General features: G+C 47.0%; 1 protein-coding gene across 3 annotated transcripts in view; it reads left to right on the top strand.

Annotated features, from left to right (window-relative positions):
* SPTBN1 (spectrin beta, non-erythrocytic 1) overlaps nt 1–27,206 on the top strand; it is a 218,559-nt gene that overhangs the window by 185,822 nt on the left and 5,531 nt on the right. For 2 of the 3 annotated variants that reach the window (XM_081903577.1, XM_081903578.1), the window contains 11 exons: nt 1,975–2,105; nt 5,405–5,609; nt 7,354–7,728; nt 9,780–10,024; nt 10,822–10,960; nt 11,711–11,795; nt 12,793–12,989; nt 13,551–13,654; nt 14,413–14,476; nt 23,589–23,827; nt 25,555–25,728. In XM_081903577.1, coding sequence (XP_081759703.1) covers nt 1,975–2,105; nt 5,405–5,609; nt 7,354–7,728; nt 9,780–10,024; nt 10,822–10,960; nt 11,711–11,795; nt 12,793–12,989; nt 13,551–13,654; nt 14,413–14,476; nt 23,589–23,827; nt 25,555–25,728 — 1,958 coding nt within the window. The remainder of the gene's footprint in view (nt 1–1,974; nt 2,106–5,404; nt 5,610–7,353; nt 7,729–9,779; nt 10,025–10,821; nt 10,961–11,710; nt 11,796–12,792; nt 12,990–13,550; nt 13,655–14,412; nt 14,477–23,588; nt 23,828–25,554; nt 25,729–27,206) is intronic. The other variant, XM_081903579.1, reaches the window with a different exon arrangement.

Genomic DNA, 27,206 nt, shown 5'->3' with positions numbered 1-27,206 from the left:
GAACGGCTAAGGGAGCTGGGCATGTTTAGCCTGGAGAAGAGGAGGTTAAGGGGTGATATGATAGCCATGTTCAAATATATAAAAGGATGTCACATAGAGGAGGGAGAAAGGTTGTTTTCTGCTGCTCCAGAGAAGCGGACACGGAGAAACAGATCCAAACTACAAGAAAGAAGATTCCACCTAAATATTAGGAAGAACTTCCTGACAGTAAGAGCTGTTTGACAGTGGAATTTGCTGCCAAGGAGTGTGGTGGAGTCTCCTTTGGAGGTCTTTAAGAAGAGGCTTGACAACCATATGTCAGGAGTGCTCTGATGGTGTTTCCTGCTTGGCAGGGGGTTGGACTCGATGGCCCTTGTGGTCTCTTCCAACTCTATGATTCTATGATTCTATGAATCTGGGATGTGGAACTGCAATGTCAGGTGAGCAATAAAAGAGAATGGGAGCAATATATCTGTCAAAATTACAAATACCTAAATACAGACGGTCGTTTACCCTCGCTAGATTCAACGTGCTGCCATCTGCCTTATTGCGGGGCAGATTCGAGGGTAAACCATACACGGAACGAGTCTGCACCTGCGGCTTGATGGAGGTAGAAACTTGTCTCTCATGTCTTGTTACGCTGTCGTTTCTACGGGGATATACACTTGGTACTTATCACCCCTGCTATACAAAAATCTCCAAATGGGTCCAAACTTCAATGTCTAAAATCCCTGGTAGAGGACAAGGATCCAGAGATCACCCGAAGGGTGGCCAAATTCTGTGCGACTGCCATAAAACCTAGGGAACAAGCTGTGTTACCATACTGACCAAGGCCTTAAATGACAATTTTAGGTTATATTTTAGTGATTAAGATTTAACTTACATATTTTTAACTGCTTCTATATCTGTATTGTCCCTGTTATACCCAATTGCAAGTTAAAATGTATCCCTACCGTGTTTTATGACTTCCCTGATATTGTATGTGAGCTGGAACTGGTCTGTGACCGAAATAATAAATTTATATTATATTATTATACTCTGCCCCCCCCCCCAGAGCTGCTCCTGGACCCTAGTGCACTTCAGCCCTCTTTCCATCCCCTCTTATCTTTTATTTAAAGATATTTAAAGAATTTAGCCTGATCTTTTATTTCCCTTCTCTTCCTACCCCCACCCCATTTATGAAGATCACCTGCTCTGAGACCCCATAGCTAATTCTCCCCTGGCCTCCTCGCTGGACCAAGTAGGACCAATTCAGCCAGCTAGCCCTGGGGATTATCTAATTGATTTTTGATGTTTGAATTTTATTGTTACTCATGTTTTATACTGTATTTTATGCTGCTTTTATAATTAAGTGTTTTAAAGGGTTTAAAATTTCTTGTTGCCGCCCTGAGCCTGGTTTTTGAATAATAAAAAATTATTTTTTTTAATTAAAAAATATTATTATTATTAATATTATTATCATCATCATCATCATCTTGGTGTGGGTCTGCCTCTGGATATTACTGAGTTGGGAGCAGAGAGCAGGATGACGGAGGGACAGCCCTGCGTCTGTGCATGTAGTGGGCACCTCCTGCAACTTTGTCTCATTAAAATTATCGGTGCCTTAAAATTACCAATAAAAGACAAGAGGTTTTTAAAAAGTTGACCCCCCAAAAAGCCCAAGTATAAGTAAAAATAGTTTAAAATATACATTATAATATGCATTGTGGGTGGAATGCGGTTTGAGGCTCTTAGAAACTATGTCTGTGCAAGCATTTCAGCTTGCCAGGCAGAACAATTTTCCCCTCAGTCCCTGTTCTGTTCTCTGACACACACACCCAAACCAATTTGGGGGGTGCACAGGGGAAGAAGGGGGAGAAGCCACATTCTGCAAGCAGAAGTTTCTCCTGACAGGGTTTGTTAGGTGAAGCCCTCCCTATTTACGCACACCAAGATGACTCCCTCCATCATGGTGTCATGCAAGGAAAATGACGCTGTCCTCTCTCGCCACTTTAGGATGAACAAAGTGCAGTTTCCATGTTGAAGAAACACCAGATTTTGGAGCAGGCCGTAGAAGACTATGCTGAGACCGTGCACCAGCTATCCAAGACTAGCAGGACTTTGGTGGCAGACAATCATCCAGAGAGGTGACTCTTGCTGTTTTATATTTGTAGTTTGCCGTTTCCCCAAGGAATTTTTAAGAACTTCCATGCTGGATTTAAGTCCAGCAAGTGTAGTTTCCTTTCTGCACTCCCCATCCTGGCTCAACAACAAATGGTCCAGACTATGGTCCCGACTATGGTCCAGTAAACACATAACTAGGAACAGTGGTGCCCCACAATGTGAATAATGCTGCTTTTGCACACCAGAGGAGGAGAACTGAAAGCTTCAACTTCTACTTTTAAACTAACCCCAGTTTCCCATGACGTTTGTTCTCAGGAAACCATAGTTTGCCTATGCTGTGGTTTCAGAACAAGGTTGGATCTGGAGCTAAGGTATGCTCTCAGTAACCATAGCTTAAACAAACCAGTTCCTCAAGTTTGGACATCATGGGGAACTGTGTTTAGTTTAAACCTTTAAGCTGATCAGTTATCCAGTAGTGCCAGACTTCTGTCAGACTACTGGGAGAAATAATATTGAACCTGAGCAACACAGCTGCCAATAGGAACATACCATACAAATAAATATTTAACATTCCTATCCTGTCTGCAAATAAATGATGTCCAAAGAGTGTTTTTATATTTTTAGATGCTTTTTACGTTTAGTAATCCTTTGAGCCTCCAATGAATCCTTTCAGGTGGCTTACAAATTCCAAAACTAAGAATAAAGAAACACACATTTAGTTATTAAAAAGAGAAAAGGAACGAAGGTAGAATTCAGAGTATCTCTTGCACGCTGTCCACTGACCTGCAGGGAGGTTTCAAAGAAGGGTAAGATGGAGGCGTTTATATCAAACAGACAAAGGTACCGTAATCAGAAGTTCAAGATGAACAGCTGTATAAATCAGAGACGATTGTCCCCTGAAAAAGGAAACTGGAGGCAGGGAGCGCCAAATGGGGGGAGAAAACCCAAATGCAGTCCGACAAAGGAAATGGTAAATAATTCATGAGTACATATATTTGACAGCTGATGCTGGAATTCAGCATAAACTGGGCAGAGAAAACTGGGAGGAAAAGAGTTCACGGAGAGGGTTAGTTTCTCCTCTGTCCTGTTCTGCACGGATCCAGAAACGATTTGCCAACTTGCACGTGCTCCTAAATTGTCGTTCACTGGACAGGAAATAAGCGATGCATCAATCAAAATTGCATTGCATTTCCTTTGGAAATTTAAACACACTCAGGCTGCGGAAGAAGCCTTTCCAGTGATGTGGATGATCTGTTTATCAATAGCATTCATCGCTGGCGGAAATCCTGGACATCTGAGCCTTTTCCTCTGGGTCATGGGAAAAAGTCGTAGAATCGGGCTGTCAGGTCTGGAAAGTATCTTAGCGCACATCTCGCAGGCTTGTCTTTTTAAAACAAACAAAACTGGAAACTGTCAGATTTTGTGAACTTTGTTCTGGCGTCCTAGCTCCACTACAATCGATGAGCTACATCGGGGGCAATAGGCTGATGTTTCCCACAGGCCAGATTTGACTCCCGCAACAAATTTACTGAGCCGTCAGCTTCCCAAATTTGACAGCAAGCAGCACTGGCAGATTGCATCAATAACTGGAAAGGTGGAAGGTAGGGCAGGGGAACCTTTTGCGGGATGAGGGCCACATTCCACCATAAGCAACATTTCAGGGGCCGCATGGGTGGGGCCAGAAGGAAAAATGGGCAGAGCAATGGATTTTACTCGTAGGCTTGTGCAGTAGGCTATATTCCAGCCATGCAAAAGGCAGAGCTTTTTCCATAGAAACATTTCTCCGTCCAGGGAAGCAGGAAGCATTGTCTAAGATGAAGGACATATTCCAGCTAGGCAAAAGCAGTCAAGGATGCTGTAGAGCAGGACTAGGAAAGGGCCGTGGCTTGCGGTGTGGGGGTCATGGACTGGTAAGAGTCCCAAGGACCAGGTAGAGAGACAAGGGACCACATTTGGCCCCCGGGCCTGACGATCCCCATCCCAGGTGTAAGAGGCAAGTCCAATAAGGTGCGCTAATTATTATTTACAACTAATTCTGGGATGTCTGTTTGGCTTTGGGGGAATCAACAGGATGTGAAGTGTGTATGCACACGCAGAAAAATACCTATTATAACCATGCCACTAAAAATCCAAATCATCCCAAACAAATTGACAAACAGAAAAAGCCTAACAATGCGGCTCATGCTCTTCTGTTACTGTTACAACGTAAAAATAATAATAAAGCGAAATCCATCTGTCTTTTAGTAAAACCACTAAAAATCAGAAAGGGTTAGGACTCTAGGAATTAAGAAATACAGTTTGCATGTTTCTTTGAGAATATAGCTAAAATGTGCCTGCATGAGAAAACTCTGTTTGTTTAACTGGTAAGTAAACACACCACTAAAATAAGAAAAATTCAATTTGTAAGCAATTTCACTGTATATCTGTGCTGGCAACACATGTAATCAGCACTTGCTTAGGATCATATACCTGAAATCAGTGAGCCAAATGAGTGATCCCATTTATGTCTAAAGCAAATAAACAATAAATTTAGTCATTCAGCAGTTAGGCAGACACGGATTGCATCTCCCTGGAGTCACCAGTGTGGCCCCCCAGGCTCCAGTACCACCAGCGGCACCTATGAAAGGTCGGCCCCTCAAATATCCCCTCAAAATATCCACAGGGCATGAGAGACTCTCCATTCTTCCTGCTAAGTTCCTGTTTGCACTGGCTCAGCTTTTCCTTCCTTGTACATTTCACTCGTTGCCCAAATTGTACATTCACCCTCCCATCCATTCTGAGCAGATGAGAGGGGCAAAGAGCTTCTGTCTGTTTATGGCAATGGCTGGGGTGCCATGCCTGTACCATTTTCTATTCTTTACAGTGCGGCAGCCATTTTGTATTATGCCACATCCTAGCAGTGGCCATTTTGTGTCAGGTTGCCATACATCTTGAATTTCCTGGACGTAACCAGAATACTGCCATCGGAAGTAGTGTCTGAGTGGAAGGCGCTTGAATGTCCGGGAAAATCCGGACATATGGAAACCCGTATTGGTGATTTCCCTCAAAAATCGCTCGAAAACCTCCTCCTTTTTTGTGAATTTGCTAAAGAAGCTCAACAAATTTGGGCAGGGAAAGAAAAAATAAAAAGCTGAATAAGTTTTCTGTCCAGATTTTCACTGTTTGAAACATGGCAACCCTAATTTTGTCCCTTGCGTCCACGGCGCTTTTGTAGTAGAAAGAGGAACTGTGCCTCCAAATAAAATAGTATGTTAAAAAAAATTTTTTTTTTAAGTGGATGGATTTGACTCTCTTCTCATACATTCCCTTGTCTTCCCCTCAGTGAGCGCATTAGCATGCGGCAGTCCAAAGTGGACAAGCTGTACGCAGGCCTGAAAGACCTCGCTGAGGAGAGGAGAGGCAAGCTCGATGAGAGACACAGGCTGTTCCAGTTGAACCGCGAAGTGGATGACTTGGAGCAATGGATTGCCGAAAGGGAAGTGGTGGCCGGATCCCATGAGCTGGGACAGGATTACGAACATGTGACAGTAAGATGATCAGATGACCCTTCCCATTTTTTCAGCTTTCCACAATTTGCAGTTGTTTCGTTTTTTCCTGTATTTCGTTAGTATGCAAGGCAGTCTACAGGTAATGTCCATGGTTGGAAAGGCCAGTTGGCCAAAGAACAAGAAATGAAAACCAAAACTTGTATTCCACAGTTTTATACACACACACACACACACACACACACACACAAAAAAATAAATAAGAGCTGTTGTGGTTACAGTGTTGGACTTGGACCTGGGAGATCAAGGTTCAAATCCCCATTTAGCCACGAAGGTCCACAACTGATCTTTGGTCACTCACCGGCACTCAACCTAACCTACCACAGAAAGTTGTTATCAGGACAAAATGGTGGCAGGGACCACGCACACCACTTTCAGCTCCTTGGAGCTAGGTCATTTTACCCAGCGCTTGTACGGGGAGCAAAAAAAAAAAGGTCTTTTGTGGTGTGAGAAGCAATGATCTTTGACCCTTGCTGTTAAATTGTACAAAGTGTCGCAATCTGACAATTAATACAGGCAATGGGAATAGTCTCGATAATAACAGTTTATTACTAGTACCCTGCCCGTCTGACTGGGTTGCTCCAGCCACTCTGGCCAGCTTCCAACAGAATATAAAGGAACACAACAAAACATCAGATATTGAAAGCTTTCCAATACAGGGCTGCCTTCAGGTGTCTATGAAAAGTCATATAATTGTTTAGCTCTTTGACATCTGATGGAGGGGCATTCCACAGGAGAGGTGCAACTACCAAGAACGCCTTTTGCCAGGCTCCCTGAAACTTAACTTCTCACAGTGAAGGAACTACCAGATGGCCCTCAGAGCTGGACCTCAGTGTCTGGGCTGGACAATGGGGGTGGAGATGCTCATTCAGGTAAACAGGTGTACATCATTCACATAGACGCATGCACATACATATGTATAGATACACGGCCTAGGACCCTCGTACCTACAGGACCCCACGGAGGACCTTAAGGTCCATAAATAGCAACACCCTAAGAGGTCCTGGGCCCTAAAGAAGTCAGATTAGCCTCAACCAGAGCCAGGGCCTTTTCAACATTGGCTCCGGCCTGGTGGAACGCTCTGTCTCATGAGACCAGGGCCCTGCAGGATCCGGTTTCTTTCTGCAGGACCTGTAAGACAGAGTTGTTCCACCTGGCCCTTGGCTTGGAATTAATTTGATCCCTCCCCCTCTTTCTTTTTTCCTTTCTCCTTCTGTGTTGGAACTCCTATTTGGGGACTTCTCTGGCTTTTTTCTGGCCCATGTAGGACCAGTCTAGATAGTTAGCCTTGGTGAAGACTTGATGTTTTTATCCCCCAAAATTTTTTGATTAAGTTTCCACTGAAATGAGGCTACATTTTAATGTTTTAATGTATTTTAATCTTGTTTTTAAAGCTGTATTTCAATCAATTGTTTTTATATTTGGTGTTAGCCGCCCTCAGCCCGGTCTTGGCTGGGGAGGGCAGGGCATAAATAAAATTTATTTTTATTATTATTATTATTATTATTATTATTATTATTACTACTACTACTACGACTACTACTACTAACATCCATATATTCCACATATCTGACTCCTCTTCAGCTTCTGGTACAGTCTCGTGTTGCTGATGTCAGTCTCTTTTCGAACATCACTGATGTTGTAATGTATTGTTACCCAAGCAAGCTGGAAAGTGGCCTTCCACTTGATTTGGAACCCGTTCCCTTAACGGCCTCTCTCTTTCCAGATGTTGCAAGAGCGATTCCGCGAATTTGCCCGGGACACCGGCAACATTGGGCAGGAGCGTGTGGACACCGTCAACCACATGGCCGATGAGCTCATCAACTCCGGACATTCTGACGCCGCCACCATCGCCGAGTGGAAGGACGGTCTCAACGAGGCCTGGGCTGACCTCCTGGAACTCATCGACACAAGAACGCAGATCCTCGCCGCCTCTTATGAACTGCACAAATTTTACCACGATGCCAAGGAGATCTTTGGGCGGATACAAGACAAACACAAGAAGCTGCCCGAGGAGCTTGGGAGGGACCAGAACACGGTGGAAACCTTGCAGAGGATGCATACAACGTTCGAACACGACATTCAGGCCTTAGGGACACAGGTGTGCATGCTGAGACAGTATTTTTTAGCACAGCCCCCTTAATGCAGGGATCTACGTGGTTTCAGGTGGTCAAGAAAGAAGATTGTGCATTGATATGGGCTGCCAGCAGCTCTCCTTTGTTTTCTGGTCTTCTAGGGTGGTCCCCCATGGCTGCCCACCAACCTCAATCTACTTTTAGCTACTCCTACCTACTTGCCAAGGGTTGCGGGTGGCGCTGTGGGTTAAACCACAGAACTTAGGACTTGCCGATCAGAAGGTCGGTGGTTCGAATACCCATGACGGGGTGAGCTCCCATTGCTCGGTCCCAGCTCATGCCAACCAAGCAGTTTGAAAGCACATCAAAGTGCAAGTAGATAAATAGGTAAACGGCATTTCTGGCAGGAAGGTAAACGGCATTTCCGTGTGCTGCTCTGGTTCGCCAGAAGCGGCTTAGTCATGCTGGCCACATGACCCAGAAGCTGTACGCCGGCTCCCTTGGCCAATAAAGCGAGATGAGCGCCGCAACCCCAGAGTCGGCCACAACTGGACCTAATGGTCAGGGGTCCCTTTACCTTTACTTTACCTACCTACCTGCCTTCTTACAATTAGCTAAGGGGGTAGCACATTGCAAGCTTCCTCCTCCATAGACTCAATGCTGCCCTTGTGGAACTCGGCCGCCCCTGCTGTTAGGCAGAATGAGACAGTGCCTCAGGTGGCAAATGCTGGGGGTTGGGTAGTAGTGGTAAAGTGTCGGAGGGCACAGCTGTGTTTGTGTGCCACACAGCCTTCCCTGTGCCACCCAAGCTGGTCTGTTGCCCTCTGTCCCCATGTTCAAGTAAGATTCATCGGTCAGTCTGATCGGCTTCCGTACGTGGAATCAGGCGAGTGCCGTCTTGTCCTTTGCCTCAGGCAGTAAAATGACTTGGGCTGGTCTCGGTTGCCCATATGTCTTAAAGCTTATTGTTATGTCTGCCGGCGTGGTTGCTCGAGAGCGGACAGGCAAGACCCCCACTGGTCTTTTCAAAGGCTTTATTATTGGTGCAAAAGCATTCACAGTGCAGGATGTCTTACTCAGTCACTAGCAGAATCCGGGAGTGAGCGGTCCTTAAACTTTCCCCAGCAGAGTAGTCTTTTGACCCCCATCCTACGCCTTCTCTCTCTGTGCGTAAACCGACTGCGCAGAGAGGGTTGGGCAGAGGGGGACCTGCCTCCCCCCCCCCCGCTTTGTCCATGCTCAGTGCTGTGGCTCTCCTCCGAGCCCTGCACCCCTTCCCCACTGTAGGCGTGGCTTCCCTCCTCCGCGGAGGAAGTCCTGCTTCGCACGATCTTTGGAGGCTCCCTGTAACCCAGCTGTCCTCCCACCTCTCGCCTCTGAGCTGATGGCAGTTCCCTGACACTTATCTTCACAGTCATAATGGCTAGGAACTTGGTGGTTAGTCTTGTTTTGAAATAAGAAGCCAAGGTGGTCATATCTCCCGGTATGCCCCATGCAGAGCCTCAAGGTCCATAAATACCAACACCCTAGTGGTCCCGGGCCCTAAGGAACTTAGATTAGCTTCAACCAGAGCCAGGGCCTTTTCAGCACTGGCTCTCCTGGTGGAATGCTTTGCCTCATGAGACCAGGGCCCTGCAGGATCTGATTTCTTTCCGCTGGGCCTGTAAGACAGAGTTGTTCCGCCTGGCCTTTGGCTTGGAGCCAATTTGATTCCCTCCCCCTCTTTCTTTTTTCCTTTTTCCTTTCTCCTCCTGTGATGAGGCTGCATTTTAATATTTTAATGTTGTATTCTAATCTTTTTTTTAAGTTGTATTCATTCAACTTGTTGTTGTTAGCCACCCTGAGCCCGGCCTTGGCTGGGGAGGGCGGGGTATAAATAAAAATTATTATTATTATTATTATTATTATTATTATTATTATTATTATTATTATTATTAATTCTGTACCCGCTGCCACATTCTGCAACATTGCTCATCTCCCAGGTTTTGCAGCCTAGTTGCAGCCCTGGCTATAGTTCCATAGCAGGCCTTCCAACAATCGCATTGGCTGATGGGCTTCCTCTTTCTTCCCTCGCCAGGTAAGGCAACTGCAAGAAGATGCCGCCCGCCTCCAGTCTGCTTACGCTGGAGACAAGGCCGACGATATCCAAAGGCGTGAAAATGAGGTCCTGGAAGCGTGGAAGACCTTGCTCGATGCCTGCGAGGGACGCAGGGTCAGGCTGGTAGACACCGGGGACAAATTCCGCTTCTTCAGCATGGTCCGAGATCTCATGCTTTGGATGGAGGATGTCATTCGCCAGATCGAAGCCCAAGAGAAGCCTAGGTAATGTGCAGGGCCGGATTCAGGTTTGATGAGGCCCTAAGCTACTGAAGGTAATGGGGCCCTTTATATTTCCAGCTGTCCTTTGTCAACAACAAATTGCCACTGTTTTTGTGTGTTGAATATATGCTATAATTTATGGACCTAATAGGTATCTAAAGCCATTTGCACATTCAGAATGTAGGCACCCTATATATAGAAATGAGCAAACCAGCGATATTTTAGGGAGCAGGTTAGCAGGCGGGGCCCATTACTTACATCATAGGAAGGTTACACAACACAAAACACTGTTGCTGTATGTAGGTTTTGTTTTATTTGTTTTTTATCTTACATTTTGGAAATGTACATCCAGGTGTTTTTTTCCTTTAAATTTTTTTGGGGGCCCCAAGAGAGTTGGGCCCTAAGCTATAGCTTGTTTAGCTTATGTGTAAATCCGGCACTGGTTAATGTGGAACAACAAGCCAAATGTTTAGCGCTAGGCCTCTAGCTGTGTCCGTGTGTCTGTCGCTGGTGAGGCCTACCTAGCATTCTTGAAGCATAATGTTGGGATTGAACTGGACTCAGGAGGCTTCAGTTCAGATCCGTTCTCAGCCAGCAACACACTTGGCTGCTAACTCTCCACCTCAGTCTTCCTGTCTGTAAAATGGTTATGAGCCCCACCTACAGGTGGAGGTTGCACACCTGAGGATCACAGGCTTACTGCCTCTATGAGAACTAGGCTTCAGTTTCTGTTGGCGGTGGGCTTCAAAAGCATTTAATAAACCGAGCGTGCGACTTTCTGAACCACCGTTTCGTTCCAGGGATGTTTCCTCCGTAGAACTGCTGATGAACAATCACCAGGGAATCAAAGCAGAAATAGATGCCCGTAATGACAGCTTTACGACTTGCATTGAGCTGGGCAAATCGTTGCTGGCGAGGAAACACTATGCGTCAGAAGAGGTACAGTGTGCTTGCTCTCTGCAACTATGCAGGTGTGGTGGTTGAGAAAACAATGTATAAGGATCACCGTTTCAGACCTAAGGACCATCTATATTAATTGAATCTAGGTTTTGTTATGTATCTTGACTTCACCAAAGTGCTTTGCATTCCCTTCTGTTGACCCTACTTAATGGACTCTATCTGTCCTGGCAATCTAATGTAGCCTATTTTATTGATCTAATTTATCCTATCCCATCAATCTAAACTGTATCTTGACTTCCTAATATAATCGATCCCTTTTTATTACTCTATCTTTGCTAATCTATTGTGTCCTGTTCTATCTAATATGTCATACCTATACTATTTTATTCTATCTAATTAATCCTATTGTTTCTATCTCTATTGCTCTGTCCCATCCTATCCAATCTAATCAATTTACACACAAGCTCTGCTCATACATGCTACTGAAGCGGTCTCATAGTGCTCCTCCCCTCCTTCTCCTCCACAGACAAAACAAACCAGAGTCTATTGTCACATCATCCCAAACCAAGGCTCGTGTTGTTTCCCCCCACCCTCCCAACAAACCCCCTCCCCTACCAGATCCAATGGACACTGTCCACCAGTGACTAGCAAGAAACCTGGATGTGAAACACAGAGCCTGCTTTTCCTAACATGATCCCAGATGCCAGATGCAGCTCTGTTAAAGTCAAATATGACAGAAGAAGAAGCCTCTAGTACAATGCTAACATTCCATTCTTTTATTCCTTGCAGATCAAAGAAAAGCTATTGCAGCTCACAGAGAAGAGAAAAGAAATGATTGACAAATGGGAAGACAGATGGGAGTGGCTGAGACTGAGTAAGACCCAACCCCTTGTCTGTCTTATTAGAGCAATGAGATCTTAGAGCAATGAGGTTTTTTTAAGGCGGCAGTCTTTCCTGAGTGTTGTCGGCATTTTTTAATACACGGCTTTAATATGCGGTTTGCCGTTGTTGCAAAGCTGGCGATGTGAACACCGAAGACATATGGCAAGCACAAAGCCAGCCACTTAAAAGCCACCTTTGCAATTAAGCAGTATATTAATTAATAAACAACAACAACAACAATAATAATACAGAATGGGAGACTGAAACAAAGGGACGTATCAGTAGGGTTGTTGTTGTTGTTGTTTAGTCGTGTCCGACTCTTCGTGACCCCATGGACCAGAGCACGCCAGACACTCCTGTATTCCACTGCGTCCCGCAGTTTGGTCAAACTCATGGTGGTAGCTTTGAGAACAGTAGGGTTAAGGGAACCCAAAGGCTTGCAGAGATACAACCAAGGGGGAGAACTGTAAGAGGAAAGAACCCAAAACAGCCAGTGTGGGGACTGGGCATGCTCAGCAGCCATGGAATGCTGACTTAAGCGTTGGAGGAGTAGGGAAAAATTGAAAGCCAGGGCGCTCCGTATGGTGATGAATTCCAGCTCCCATCAGCCCCAGCCAGACTGCCCACTGGTCAAGGGTGATGGGTACCCAACAACAAATTGAGAGCTACAGATTCTCCACCCCTGGTCTAGATACATGGAGTGTCCATTCAACGCAACATGGGACCTTAGGGAGAAGGACAGTTCATTCATGACAATGATTTCTGGCGTCCTTTGTCCATCATGGGGATGCCCCTGGGTGAAAATATATCGGTGACACTTTAGGACATTCCCAAAGGATTGGTTTAGTACCAACCTGATGAAACAGGACCCCCAAGAGCTAGGAGAAAGATGCCATGTCTTTAAGAAAGCGCCTGCCTTAAGAGGCTAGGCCTGTCATTGCACAGTGCTTGCTGGCCCTGAGCACCTGACGTTTCTGCCTTTGGCTTAGTTTTGGAAGTGCACCAGTTTTCGAGGGATGCCAGCGTCGCCGAGGCCTGGCTGCTGGGGCAGGAGCCGTACCTGTCGAGCCGCGAGATCGGGCAAAGCGTGGACGAAGTGGAGAAGCTCATCAAGAGGCACGAAGCGTTTGAGAAGTCCGCCGCAACTTGGGACGAGAGATTTTCGGCGCTTGAAAGACTTACTACGGTGAGCCACAGGAGCCATTTCAGGGACGCATGTGCTCACACACGATGGCTTTGTTCTAGCTCCTATTGCTGGGAGTCACAGAGCTACAGTGGTACCTCTGGTTACGTACTTAATTTGTTCCGGAGGTCCATTCTTAACCTGAAACTGTTCTTAACCTGAAGCACCACTTTAACTAATGGGGCCTCCCGCTGCTGCCGCACCACCAGAGCACGATTTCTGTTCTCATCCTGAAGCAAAGTTCTTAACCTGAGGTACTATTTCTGGGTTAGGGGAGTCTGTAACCTGAAGTGTATGTAACCTGAAGCGTATGTAACCCAAGGTACCACTGTAATATGTTACAGAGCTAAATTTAGATTCTGGTAGAAATAAACTGAATGATTTCCTGTTTTCTGCGGGCGGGGGGAATAGTTGAACTTTTTTTCCCTGAGCCAATCCAATCCAACAGCTAATCAGGTTCTTGCGGGAGTGGCATTTTGAGGGAGCTAACAAGGATCTAAGATGGCCGACATTTCTGAGAACAGAGGGACCCTAAAGTTGCACTGTTCCTTCTCTGCTCCCCAGTTGGAATTGTTGGAAGTACGTCGACAGCAAGAAGAGGAAGAGAGGAAGAGGCAGCCTCCTTCTCCGGAGCCAAGCCCCAAGACCGGAGAGGAGTCTCAGCAATGGTAAGCAGCAGGGCCGGATTTAGGTTTGATGAGGCCCTAAGCCACTGAAGGTAATGGGGCCCTTTATATTTCCAGCTATCCTTTGTCAAGAACAAATTGCTACTGGTTTTTGTGTTGAATAGATGCTATATGGTGATTTGTGGACCTAATAGGTATCTAAAGCCATTTGCACATGTAGAATGCAGGCACCCTATATATAGAAATGAGCAAACCAGTCATATTTTAGGGAGCAGGCTAGCAGGCGGGGCCCATGACTTACATCACAGGAGCCTACACAACACAAAACACTGTTGCTGTGTGTAGGTTTTATTTTATTTGCTTTTATCTTCTGTTTTGGAAATGTACATCCAGGTGTTTTTTTTCCTTTAAATTTTTTTGGGGCCCCCAAGAGAGTGAGGCCCTAAGCTATAGCTTGCTTAGTGTATATGTAAATCCGGCACTCGTAAGTGGCAGCATTGGGTAGTCCATAGAAGTTATCGGAAGCCTTTTATATCAGCCCAAGGCTTGGATTCCCTTTGGGGCAATCTTCCAAGGGCCAGAGGCAAAAGTGGGCAGTGAAATCCAACATGGCTGCCAAGGCACCCCCACAGGAAAGAAGTGTGTGCCCCCAGAATGTGTCACAGAGGCCAGGCAGCTCACCAGGGTTTTCTTCAGTGTGCCTGGATGCCTATGGCAAATGGCCTGGTCTACAGTGTTGCACCTGCGCTTCTCCTTTCCAATCTCTTTCTCACTTTCTCTCTCTCTCTCTTTCTCAACAGGGACGGCACAAAAGGAGAGCAGGTATCCCAGAATGGTTTGCCACCAGACCAGGAATCTCCTCGGGTTAGTTACCGCTCCCAAACCTACCAAAACTACAAAAACTTTAGTGGCAGATGGACGGCTAGTGACCGGCCTCGTTCTGGACATTGAAAGACGCAGAGCGGTTTGCAGAAGGCCACAGGCTGCTTTTTCTCCCCTGTTCCTCCCCGATTTGCCGGCCCTCCAAATTCCCTTTACTGCTTCTCTCCCACTGCAACCACACACCCCGCCGCATTCAGCTTGTGTTCAGTTGAGTCGCCATCACACCCAGCCACTCTCTCCAGTGCCCATGTAGGCACCCTCAATTTCCTCAACTCTAAATCCTTTCGAACGCCTTCAAGGCTCCCCCCACCCCACCCCGGTTGCACTGCGACTGTCTCAATGATCTTTTGTTGTGAGTTTTTCGTTTTGTTAATAGCTTTTGAGATTTCTGCCGCTAAAGCCGCCCCGTTTGTGTGAGTAATTGAGATGTAATGAGATCTCATCGTTGCGGAAGACGAGAAATAGAGACCGACAGGTACGATGTCCCTAGCTGTACTAACGGTTTTGAGCCAGGAAGCCAGTTGTGATATCGGCAAATGCCTTCAGGCACACAATCCAGGCCTACAGACAGAAAGCAGGCGGCAGATGCGGATATGTAAACTGGGGGTGTGGAATTCAGAGTCAGGGAGAACCATCTGCACCAAAAGAGCAGGCGTGGGGAAGCTTTATCATCCCAGGGGCCACACTACGCTCTGCGCAACCTTATGAGGGCCGCATGCCCATGGTAAGCAGTCTGAGAGGTGAAAAGCAGGCAAGACCAGAGGGAGAAGTGGGTGGAGTAACAGATACAGCTGTTAGTAGTGTGCTGGCTGCAACCCAGCTGTGCAAAAGTCAGACGTTTCTCAACATGCATCCACAGTCCTCTGTCCTCTATCCAAAGAGGCATTATCACAATTCAAGGCCAAACTCCAGCCAGGCAACAGCATTACAGGGCCAGTGAGGGGACATGGCTAGGGAGAGTGCTGAGGGCCGGTTAGAAAGCCCTGGAAGGCCACATTTTGGCTCTTGGGCCTGAGGTTCTCCACCCCTGACCTAGAGGTTAGTAAGTTGTTGAACATTCCAAGCAGTGTGAACCCAGCAACTGCCAATAAAGCTTAAATGGAAGGACGCTACCAAAATTAGTAGTCAGTGTGATCTTACTGTCTCGGCAACTTGTTCCAGTGTTCCTCTTCCCTAGCCAGTGAGTTGGTTATTTGGTGCATAAACCCCATTGAAAACCATCGGACTCTCTTAGTCCTTTTAAAGTAGGGCCTGGTTGGAGGGGGTGGAGATAGAGAGAAATCCATGCAGATCATGTGAGGCTGAACACAGGACATCCCTCTTCACCTCATGTGCAGGAGCAGGTCTTCTTCACAGCATCTTTCAGGCTGCCCTCCTGAACACAGTTACTAGGGAACAAACCTTATTGCACTCAGTAAAGGTAAAGGTAAAGGTACCCCTGCCCGTACGGGCCAGTCTTGACAGACTCTGGGGTTGTGCGCCCATCTCACTTAAGAGGCCAGGGGCCAGCGCTGTCCAGAGACACTTCCGGGTCACGTGGCCAGCATGACATCGCTGCTCTGGCGAGCCAGAGCCGCACACGGAAACACCGTTTACCTTCCCGCTGGTAAGCGGTCCCTATTTATCTACTTGCACCCGGAGGTGCTTTCGAACTGCTAGGTTGGCAGGCACTGGGACCGAGCAGCGGGAGCGCACCCCGCCGCAGGGATTCGAACCGCCGACCTTTCGATCGGCAAGTCCTAGGCGCTGAGGCTTTAACCCACAGCGCCACCTGCGTCCCTATTGCACTCAGTAGTGAGCTTTAATTTCCAAGGAACCATGGTTAGGATTGCAATCTGCAAAAAATAAATAAATGCCAAATGGCCATTAAAACTGTAGAGTTTTAATAGCGCGAGCATCCCTTGTTCCTGTTGCTGGGACTGTTTGTTCCCAGTTTTCCCCGTTTCCAAGCATGTTAAGCCCTGGGGGGAAGAGGAACCTTGAACATCTGCCTCCCCCATCCCTCCTAGCATATATCGGGAAAGGAAGCACCTTCATTTTCATATGCTCACCTGTCACACACAGATAAAGAGGATGCTTGCCTTTCCCATGCGCTGGCCCTCAACATTCTACCTGGGGAGCTCAGTGCCTTGATGCCCACCTTGTTTTTCATCCTACAGCAGGGGTGGGGGCACTTTTCAGCCGAGAGCAACATTCCTTTCTGGGCGGGGGGCAGAGGCACTTGCCAGCGGTGGGAGGAGCCAGGGGCTAAAGTGGGTGGGGCAATGAGTGAACATTTTACCTCTGCACAGTAGGCTAGCTTCTACATTCTCTCTCGCACACATACATCCCTCTCTGTCCTCTACCCAGGGAAGCAAAAGGCATTGCCAGAGTTCGAGGACACATTCCAGCCAGGCACCGACACTTGGCCCTGCTGGGTCTAAGATTCTCCCCACACCCTACTAGGCTGCAGAAACCTTGGCTTTTTTAATGGCTTCAACCCTTCGCATTCCTAGAAGTCCTTCCAGTAGCACCTTAAAGACCAACTAAGTTAGTTCTTGGTATGAGCTTTCGTGTGCATGCACACGAAAGAAGAAGTGTGCATGCATATCTGAAGAAGTGTGCATGCACACGAAAGCTCATACCAAGAACTAACTTAGTTGGTCTTTAAGGTGCTACTGGAAGGATTTTTTTTTGTTTTGACTATGGCAGACCAACACGGCTACCTATCTGTAACTATTCCTAGAAGTGTAAGGGGGAAAGTGGGAGAGTAGGAAAACGTATTATTAGATTTCTATCCCACCTTTACTCCAAAGTGGCATACATGATTCTCTTTCCCTTCTTCCCCTTTTAATCCTCCCAACAGCCCTTTGAGGTTGCACTAGGTTGAGGGGCTTATACCTTAATAATAATAATAATAATAATAATAATAATAATAATAATAATAATAATTTTTTTATACCCTGCCCTCCCCAGCCAAGGCCGGGTTCAGGGCGGCTAACAAGCAATACTAAAAACAAGTTGAATGATTACAACTTAAAACAAAATTAAAATACAACATTAAAATATTGAAACATTAAAATATTAAAATGCCTCATAAAAATGCCTCATCGCAGGAGGAAAGGAAAAGAAAAAAGAAAGAGAGGGAGGGAATCAAATTGGCTCCAAGCCAAAGGCCAGGCGGAACAGCTCTGTCTTTTAGGCCCATATCTGAAACCTCTGCTCACTGACTCTCAAACCAGGGGTGGAGAAACCTGTGGGGTGGACATCATCTTCAGATCTTGCTAGATTCTGCGTCCCATCGCTGTGCCGGCTAAGGTTGATGATGGGAGCTGGAGTCTTAAGAGCACCTCGGAGAGTCGCAGGTTCACACTCCCTTGCTCTCATTTCCCCCCCTACGAAAGGAAAAGTGTGGGTTAGGGAAGAGGAAAGGAACCCTTAACAAGCGTGAATCTGCTATTGCACATTTCCAGTATTATTACATTTGTATCCCACACAAGGATACTACTCAGTTACCTTCTCGGTTGAGTGGGAATCTTAATTTGGGCTCCATATATCCAAATGTCAACCCTCTAGCCCAGTCTTAGCCGGATGTTGTTGATCAACAGAGCTCCCACCATCCCTGATTATGACAGGGGCTCATGGGAGTTTGAGCCCATCAATTTCTAGAGGGCAGCACATTGACTACACCTGCTCTAGACACTTCCATTCTGTGTGAAGATGGAGAACCATAGTATCAAATTACAGGTTTTTGGGTAGTGGTAGGGCGGCAACATTATTCTCTTCAAGGAATTCTTGGGAATGTAGTTCCCTGAGGGAGTTAAGGCAGTAGCAGAGGCTATAGCAGAGACGTGTTTGGATTATTTGGAGAGAATTAATGACAGTTGAATTGGTATCTACTGTGAGTCTATCTGCTGCTACTGTAGGAGGAGGAAGGAGAGGTGTTTGAAGCCCTCAGTGAAACCCAGGGGTCATCTGGCAATCTTCACCTCTGAATTAGGACCAGCAATCCACATGAAAAGACACATTGAAAGAGTAGAGAAATTCCACACTTTTAAAGGGGGGGGGGAATCTTCTTTAACCTCCCTTGATTGTGGATAGCGATAAAGATTGCTAAACATGCGCTCTGGGGTTGCAACTTCAGATTCAGTAATTTTGCACAAAAGTGGCATTAAGAAGACTTTTTGTTTACATAAACTTGGATTGTAGCCTAGTCGATGGGTGGTTGCCTCAGCTGGTAAAGGTAAAGAATAATCAACATTTGTTAGATGTCTCCAAATTTATTTGTAGTTTTGCCATTTTTCAATACAGCCTTGGTTTCCTCCCATGAAGAATTTCTGCTGCAATCTTTACCACCTGTATAAGGGTTAGTTAGTTATTAACCTTTATAATTAGCAAGCCACACTTGATAAATCTGGTTTCCCTTTGCTGAACCTCAGAGTCTACATGAAGGTGTACCGGTTATCAGTTTAGTTTCTCAAAGTGTACCTGGCAATATTTGTGAGGAGTGAGAAGGCTAGGATTTTATTCTTCCATGCAACCATGTCTTTCTTCATTATCATACATGTCTCTCTCTCTCTTCCTCCCCCTCTCATCAGGATATCACCGTATAACTTCTTAATTCATGCTCTTTAGATTTCCTTATATCAATGTGTTGACATGTTTTGGTGCTTCCTTTTACACCAGTTCTAGGTTGCTGCCCCTCAAAGTGCATTAAACCCTTCAGGAACCAGAGATGCCTTTTTGACCCTTGGCCAGGCAAAGGGACTGTTCCAAACCTGTTCTATCCTGTAGCCAAAAATGCCTAAGAGATGCTCAGTTTCCTCATATAATGGCAACATAGAGCTCTAGCGTTCAGGGGAAAACTGGAGGAAAAGATACCTCAAACCTGAATCTCAGGCAGCGAAGGACACTGCAGTCCTCTCTGTTAACAGCTGCCTATATTTTTTTTGGTTCCGAAAAACTGTGGCATTTCACAGAACAACGCGTAGGTTGTCATTCCCTTACGCAGATCCCTTGATTCCTCATCTAACAGTACAGAGGCTCAAGGAGGTGGACGACTGAATGTAGATCTTGATTCATGCACTTTGAAAAGCAAACTCGGGGGGAGCGGGGATGTACTCCATGTTGCGTCCCTCGCTGCTGTGTTGCATCAGGATTTAAATACCTCAAGAATCAGCTAACAAACTCAGCTGACTTGCAGTTAACCTTCCAATGATGACAACGTGTATTCATAACATGCTTGTGTTTATCTGTTGTTGTTGTTGTTGTTAACCATTGTCACCCATGGTGTTTTGTCTGCATGCTCAAAGCATGTTTCCATTAAAGTTTTGTTTAGCTCTTATTATTTCCCCCTGTGTGTCACCATGCATCATTTGCATACATGCTTGTTATTATTGTTGTTGTTATTGTTATTATTATTCTGTTCATTGCGGAAACCGTTTCTGAAAGCAGGCTGCAAAAATACTGAAAAGCAACATGACAGCTTTGTTCATAATCTTAACAAGATGGCCGTGCTGCAGTGAGCTAAAGCCAGATCCCCAGCAGTCTTCGCTTGCATGAGCACAAGTGCCTTCCCTATGCTTCTTTCCCTAGTCTCTGCCAGTGCAGGCATGCAAGCCCTGGGCAACCCAAGAGTCAGATGAGCAGCCACAGAAGTTGCCAGAAACTGGCAAGAAAACAGAGGCTGTGTGTCTGGCTCTCAGGTTTCCCTCAGACGTGACCCACCTGCACTGCTGGGAAGGTGGCATTACCACAATGCACTGTATTTTTCGCTCTATAAGACGCACCCGACCATAAGACGCATCTAGTTTTAGAGGAGGAGAACAAGAAAAAAAATGTTCTCTCTCTCTCTGCTCAGCGCCTCTCCAGCAAAGCGGGAGGGGAAATGGAGCCCCTTTCATTTCTCCTCCCGCTTCGCTGAAGGGGCGCTGCGCAGAGAGGGAAAGCTGTGCAGCGGCTCTCCAGCAAAGCAAAGCCAGGCGAGCAAGAGGGATCGATCCCTCTTGCTCTCCTGGCTTCAGGGATAGCTGCCCGAAGCCTCCTGAGTGCAGTGGGAGCGCTCCCGCTGGGCTCCAGAGGCTTCGCGTTGCTTTCGCTGAAGCCAGGAGAACAAGAGGGATCGGTGTGCACCGATCCCTCCTGCTCTCCTGGCTTCAGTGAAAGCTACGCAGCCTGCATTCGCTCCATAAGATTCACACACATTTCCCCTTACTTTTTAGGAGGGGGAAAGTATGTCTTATAGACTGAAAAATACGGTGTAATATTGATGGCCTGGTTTGCAAATATAGTTGATTCTCCACTCCACAAAATTCCTTTATTTTTCCCAGTTGGTAGAATCTGAACGGAGGAGCTTCCACCAGTGGAGCCTGGTCCTTTTTGGTGAATCGGGCACTGCCCCACCAACCTTGGTCTGCCCTCCTTGTGCCACCACCAATTGCCCTCCTACTTGCAGCTAGGCCAACGGGGCCTGAACTGCATGTCACCTTCCTCCTCTCCTGCCTCAGTGCTGCACTCATAAAACTCAGCCGAGAGGAAGATGAGGACAGAAGTTGAATTAGTTGGCTCTTGCCTCCCATTGGTTCTGGCTATGCCTGTCCTGGGCTCTGGATCCACCTTCTGTTGGTCTCCCCACTTTCTGCCCTGCCAGTCCCCAGGGGCACCAGCCCCTGCTGGCTCCCATAAGTCTCTCTTTTTACATTCCCTGCTCTAATGCAGTATATTCTCTACCAGCCTTTCCCAACCATTGTTCCTGCCAGATCACTGCGACTATGACTCCCTAGTCAGCATGGCGATGGTCCGAAACATCTGGAGGGCACCAAGTTAGGAAAGCATATTCTATACCTAGAGTCCTCTGACTTAACATCTCTTGCCCATTCATTCAAAACCTCCAAGGAAGCGAATTCAAGTGTCTCTACCATGGAAACTCTGGTTCCATTATTTGATTTCTCTTTTACTAATCCTAGGAAGTTTCCCCTAGCTTTTGAGCAAAGCCCACTATCTCTGGATCTCTCATCCCCAAGGGAGAGTAACCATAAAAAACACAAAACTAAGAGTTAACATGGTGGGGGGAGTTACGCACATTAAATTTAGTTCAGGATTTGGGTTCCCTCCTGGGACATTAAGTTATTTTATAAGGGGAGAGGGGGTTGATACTGTGCCAGCAAAACTTGGCCTGGTTCTTGGTTCAAAGGATTGGGGTGAGGTGAGTTTTTTTTAAAAAAAAATGGGCTCTGGGTAGCGTGCAGTGCAATCCTGCAAATGTCTACTCAGAAGTAAGGCCCACAGAGTCCATTAGTTCCTATTTCCATATAAGAGAGTGTAGGACTGCAGCCTTAGAAAACAGCAGAATCTGATACATATTTAACCAGCTGAAAATCCCTTTGTTTCCAGTCAAGTTGAGTTCACTAGGCGTAGGATTGTGGCTGAAAGCTGGGAGGGAACGGGTGCACTGAGCCTCCCAAAGGAGGGAGTTTCAAACTCAGGTGCCACTCCCTAGAAGGCCCTACCCCATGGATGGCTGGAGGCCTTTAGCAATTGCCCAACATACTGGAATGGAAGTCAATGGTACCAGCCACCTTTCCCAAGGACCAGCCCAAACAGTTGTAGCAGAAGTGGAAGATGTACAGCATGCTTCGTAATAATTCTGCTGCTTCTGAATTGTCTGAATCCTGGCCAGAGCAGCAAAAAATGTCTTTTAATTACTGTGTCCTTGGCGAATCCTTGCTTGTCCTCGATGTGAAAAAAAATAAAAAATGGCGCAGAGTGTTTGTAATCTACTACTAGAGCATTGAGCGGTGCTGGGCTTTAGTAACTTGCTAATAACCACAATCCCTACACTCCTCTGCGGGCTGCTACCAGTGGCTTTTCTGCGGCACAGAATTCCAAGTCCCGACTCCTTTAATCAATGTTATCCGTCCCGCCTGGGACCGAGCCACTGTTGCCAAAGATTAAAGTTTCAGGATTCCGGTTGTAAATGATTTGGGTGATGAAATGGCTGCTGAAGACATCAAGGATCTGCCCAGTCAGAGCTGGCCCCACTAGGCATCTCAGTTACAGTACAGCAGGCATCGAGACCGGCAAGGCGAGAGATGGCCAAGGCCTTGGTTCTGTCTTTGTCTTGGGGGTAAATAGACGTGTGGAGTTGAGTGGTTGTAGTGTTTTCCTGGCTCCTTTAACACCCAATCCGATCCACCCGATTCCAAAGTCCGACGATAAGAGACTTTGAGATAAATTAACGTTTTAACTGTCCACCCTGCCTTGTTCCACCTTCCTCTCCCCTCTAAACCTGCCTGTCTTTGACGATCCAAGCTCTTCTAACTAGGAGGGGGGACATGATGAGATTGCATGCTGCCCTCGGATATTCCCCACCGGTTTCTGCATGTTGTCTTCTGATTATGTTGTCACCTTGGGGATGGGTGTGATGGAGTGGGGGAATTTGCAGGTGGGTCCGGGTCACATCGGGGTGCTTCTGTGAATGCTGTTAGCAGTACTCTTTCCACTGGCTTAATGCATCTATAGAGGTACTGCACAAGTCCCAACTGCAGTAACGTTATGGATGCATTGAAAGGCGGCTGACGTGAATCAGTTGGATTTCCCCTCCTTTTTTTATGATCTTTCTGAACTTAACAGAAGTGAGATTCTTACTGTTGCAATATTGGAACAGTCAAAAACGCTTGCAGTGCGGCCACAATCCTGGGCCCAGTTTCTTATTCCCAGTTACGGAACAGCAAAGAATTGCGTTCTCTATAGCCTCTTAATAGAGAAGTCCTTATTGCATGTACAGTTTGCCTTTGCTCAATCATGGCATTTTCAGGATTTGATCAGCCAAGCCAAGAGCGGTAAAACTCTCACAGATGGGTTACCCTCTCCCTTTCTCCTGTTCCTTCACCTCTATCAATTGGGTACTAATCTAAATGATACCGTTCTAATTCCTCCAGCCCTCTGTTTCTTCAATGGGGAGGGGGCGAGAGTAGTTTTACTGGAACCCCCTAGGCTTTGGTACACAGCCTTGCAAACAGAACATTTAAGATGTTCTTTGATTAAACGAGAAAGTGCTGCGTGCAACAGCCTTGCCGCCGGACAGCGGCTGACGTGTCTCGCTCTTGTTTCTTAGATGGGAGAGTCGAGGGAAGCCAACGAAATGGTCAATGGAGCAGCGGACCAGAGGACAAGCTCCAAAGAGACCAGTCCCGTCCCTTCGCCGACGGCCGATCGCAAAGCCAAGGCTGGCCTCCAGGCCCAGACAGCCGCCACCCTCCCGGCCAAAACGCAAGAAACCCCTTCCACTCTGATGGAGGGCTTCTTGCATCGCAAACACGAATGGGAGTCACACAACAAGAAGGCTTCAAACAGGTTTGTTCGGTTCGCTCCGTGCTTCTTCACCTCTGGAGGATCCCCAGAGCTCCAGTTTGTTCTTCCTTCATGGTATGCAAGTGGGGATCATTGCCGCTTCATCACTGGATTCCCCCCAAGTTTCTCCTTTATCCTTCCGCCACTCCTATTTCCTTATTTCCCACCAACCTCTTGTTAGAGACTTGCCACCACTAAGGCTTCTGGCCCCAGACCCCCGATTCCCATATCATTTGTTTTCTTGTTCCCTCCTTACTTGCTCAAAGGGCGAGGGCTGCCCCCTCCAAAATATCCTTTTCTCCTCTCCTCTTCCTTTGGACGCTGCTTTAGAGGGCGCTGTCCCGCTCTGCACTGTGGCCAGGCTCCACGGGGGTGTAGGACAAGGTGAGGTTTGAGCTGGAGGCAGGCTTCAGGCTGTGCTCGGGGAAACACGGGCCCCTGAAGTTGCCCCAGCAAGGAACGAGCTGAAACAAGGGGCTGTACCCCTGCTCACTCCTCCCGCCCGCGCCCCCTGTTCCGCATGCAACTACTAAGCTCGCTACTCCCCTTCCCAACTGCGTTTCTTTCTTCTGTTCCACGGTCCCACTTTGCACCCCTGATTTCACTTCCACCCCATGCCTGTGCCTCCTCGCCTCTCCTGCTGTGCAACCTCCCTTGCACACAGGCACACCCCCGATAATCTCCTGCATCTTCCTCCTCCCATACATTGCAACCTCCGAAATATCCACTTCGTGGTCCCTGTTCCTGCTTCCTGCTCACTCTGCAATCAGGGCGGATTGTGTGTCCCAAAAATTCCTCTCTGCTCTCCTGCATTTCTCGGCTTTCCTCTTTCTGACTCTTCCTGAAGCCTAAGAATATCCTCCCTTAGCGTTGTCACTTCCTCTCTGCATGGCTGAAAGGAGAGGGGTGACCGCCAGCCATCCTGTCCTCATTTATTGCCCTCCTGCAAAGACTTCCACATACGGGGTGGGCATTCCAGATTCCTGCTCGCAAGGATTCACAGCCAAACTCAAAACGCCTCAAGGATTTTTGATGTCAGGCAGCATGCGCATAATATAAATAAACTGAATTTATTTATCTGTTGATAGGTTTGATTTTGGTCCCCTTCTATCTCAGATGCTTACAGCATCACACTCTCTTTCCCCCCCTGGTTTTGCTGGCTATTTTCGTCTTGAAATGTCGAGGTTTCAAGTGGATTGGTGGTTTTCATTGCATCCTGCTAGTTTCGTGTCGGAATCCTTTTTGGATCGAAAAAGGCAAGATAGAAATAACCAAGTAAACATTGTTGAATAAATGATGCATCCAAGTTGATAGCTTTCAGACTTGACAGCTTCCCCTCTGAAAACACTCAGCATGTTTACTTCCAAATAGTGCTGCTGTTTATCTACCCTCTCTCAAAATATCAGCGCTGGGTACAGCAATATAGAAACATTTTAGAAAACCATTAGGCGCAGCACATAAAATCATTAAAATGCAAAAACCCTAATGGCATAGCATTGAGAAATCTCTTCTGTTTTTGCAGGCAACTTGTTCTCTCTGTCTCCCTCTCCCTTTTATAACAGAGCTGTGTCGTGCAAACTTCTTGCCCATAAACCTGTTTTATCTTCTCGCAGAAAAAGAGCTTTGATTTGCTTATGCATTGCTGCAGCGTTAGAAAAGCAAGGAGGAAGCTGTGCTTATCCGTGACGGCGGCCTTAATGCTTGCCTTGTTATTTCATTTGTCTCCCAAGATCCTGGCATAACGTCTACTGTGTCATTAACAAGCAAGACATGGGCTTTTACAAAGATGCCAAGGCTGCTTCCTCGGGCATCCCCTACCACAACGAGATCCCCGTCAGCCTGAAAGAAGCGGCATGCGAAGTGGCGGTTGAATACAAGAAGAAAAAGCATGTGTTCAAGCTAAGGTAAGGCACCTCTTCCTGCAGGAGAAGGAGAGAGAGAGAGAGACTTTTCCTTTTCCCAACAGGGATGGGAACTGATAGTTCCCTGGCTCCCTGCACCAGCGGTTTGCAGATATTATCCACATCCACTGATCTTCTGAGCAACTTCATTCACTGTAGGAATAACGGAGACGACAGGAGGTTGGATGCAGGTGAGCTGTGCAGAAGCACGCTGGCAAGCATGCTCCAACCAAGCTGCCGGCTAGCTCTGCAAGGCTCCTTTTATTAGCAGAAATCAACAATTGGAAACAGGAGTGAAACCACCCTGAACTTAACGTATTTCCATCTACGCACATTTCTAGCGTTAGCAAGTGCACGTGTCAGCAGGTGATTCCCTTGAATGTTCCCCGATACTTGATTACGTCTGTGTTCCCTGCCATGCTCCAGCCAAGTGTTATGTCTAGTAAACAAATCTGTGAATGGACAAAAGGTCAGGGGGGAAACCCTGTTTTCTAGGCAAGAAGGCAAAAGGTCAGGGAAAGCAGGCGCAACGCTCCTTGACATAGTGTTGCATGTCTGGTGCCAGGTTTGCCTTTCCAAAGCGGAGCGTTGCCTTCACAATTCACAGCACAGCCCCTGGGTGCTGCAGATGACATGGCCCTCTAGAAATGTCCTGAGATCAGTTCACAGGGGATATCTGGGTTAGGCCTCGTTCTTTCCCTTTAATTCCTCTCTTAAGGTACTTTAGGGGACGCGAGTGGCGCTATGGGTTAAACCACAGAGCCTAGGACTTGCCAATCAGAAGGTCGGCAGTTCAAATCCCTGCGACGGGATGAGCTCCCGTTGCTCTGTCCCTGCTCCTGCCCACCTAGCAGTTCGAAGCACGTGAAAGTGCAAGTAGATAAATAGGTACCACTCCAGCGGGAAGGTAAACGGCGTTTTAGTGCACTGCTGTGGTTTGCCAAAAGCGGCTTAGTCATGCTGGCCACATGACCCGGAAGCTGTACGCCGGCTTCCTCGGTCAATAAAGCGAGATGAGCGCCACAACCCCAGAGTTGGCCACAACTGGACCGAATGGTCAGGGGTCCCTTTACCTTTTAAGGACTTTAGAATCATAGAGTTAGAAGGGACCCTCAGGATCATCTTGTTTAACTCCCTGAAGTGCAGGACTATGCAACTGTTCTGTACGGGGATCGAACCTGCAATCTTGGTGTTAGCAGCAACACACTCTAACTAACTGACGTATCCAGGCTGAAGAGCCTGGCTGCTAGATCAGGCCGAAGACCCATCTAGTCCAGCATCCTGTTCCCACTGTTGACCAACAAGATGGCTGTCTCCCTACTTGTGATTCCCAACAGTTGGTATTCAGAGGCCTACTGCCTCCAGCAGTGGACCTACTCAAAAACCATTCTCTTCCAAAACCTGGTAGGCTTGGTAAACTCTTGACATGTTTTGTTAGTGTATATCAGCCTTTCTCAACCTTGGGTCCCCAGATGTTGCTA

This window comes from Podarcis melisellensis, assembly GCF_964234715.1.
Source record: "Podarcis melisellensis genome assembly, chromosome: 3".
Classification (NCBI taxonomy): Eukaryota; Metazoa; Chordata; class Lepidosauria; order Squamata; family Lacertidae; genus Podarcis; species Podarcis melisellensis.
Note: the sequence above shows the minus strand (reverse complement) of the source record. Positions and strands in the feature narration are given on the sequence as shown.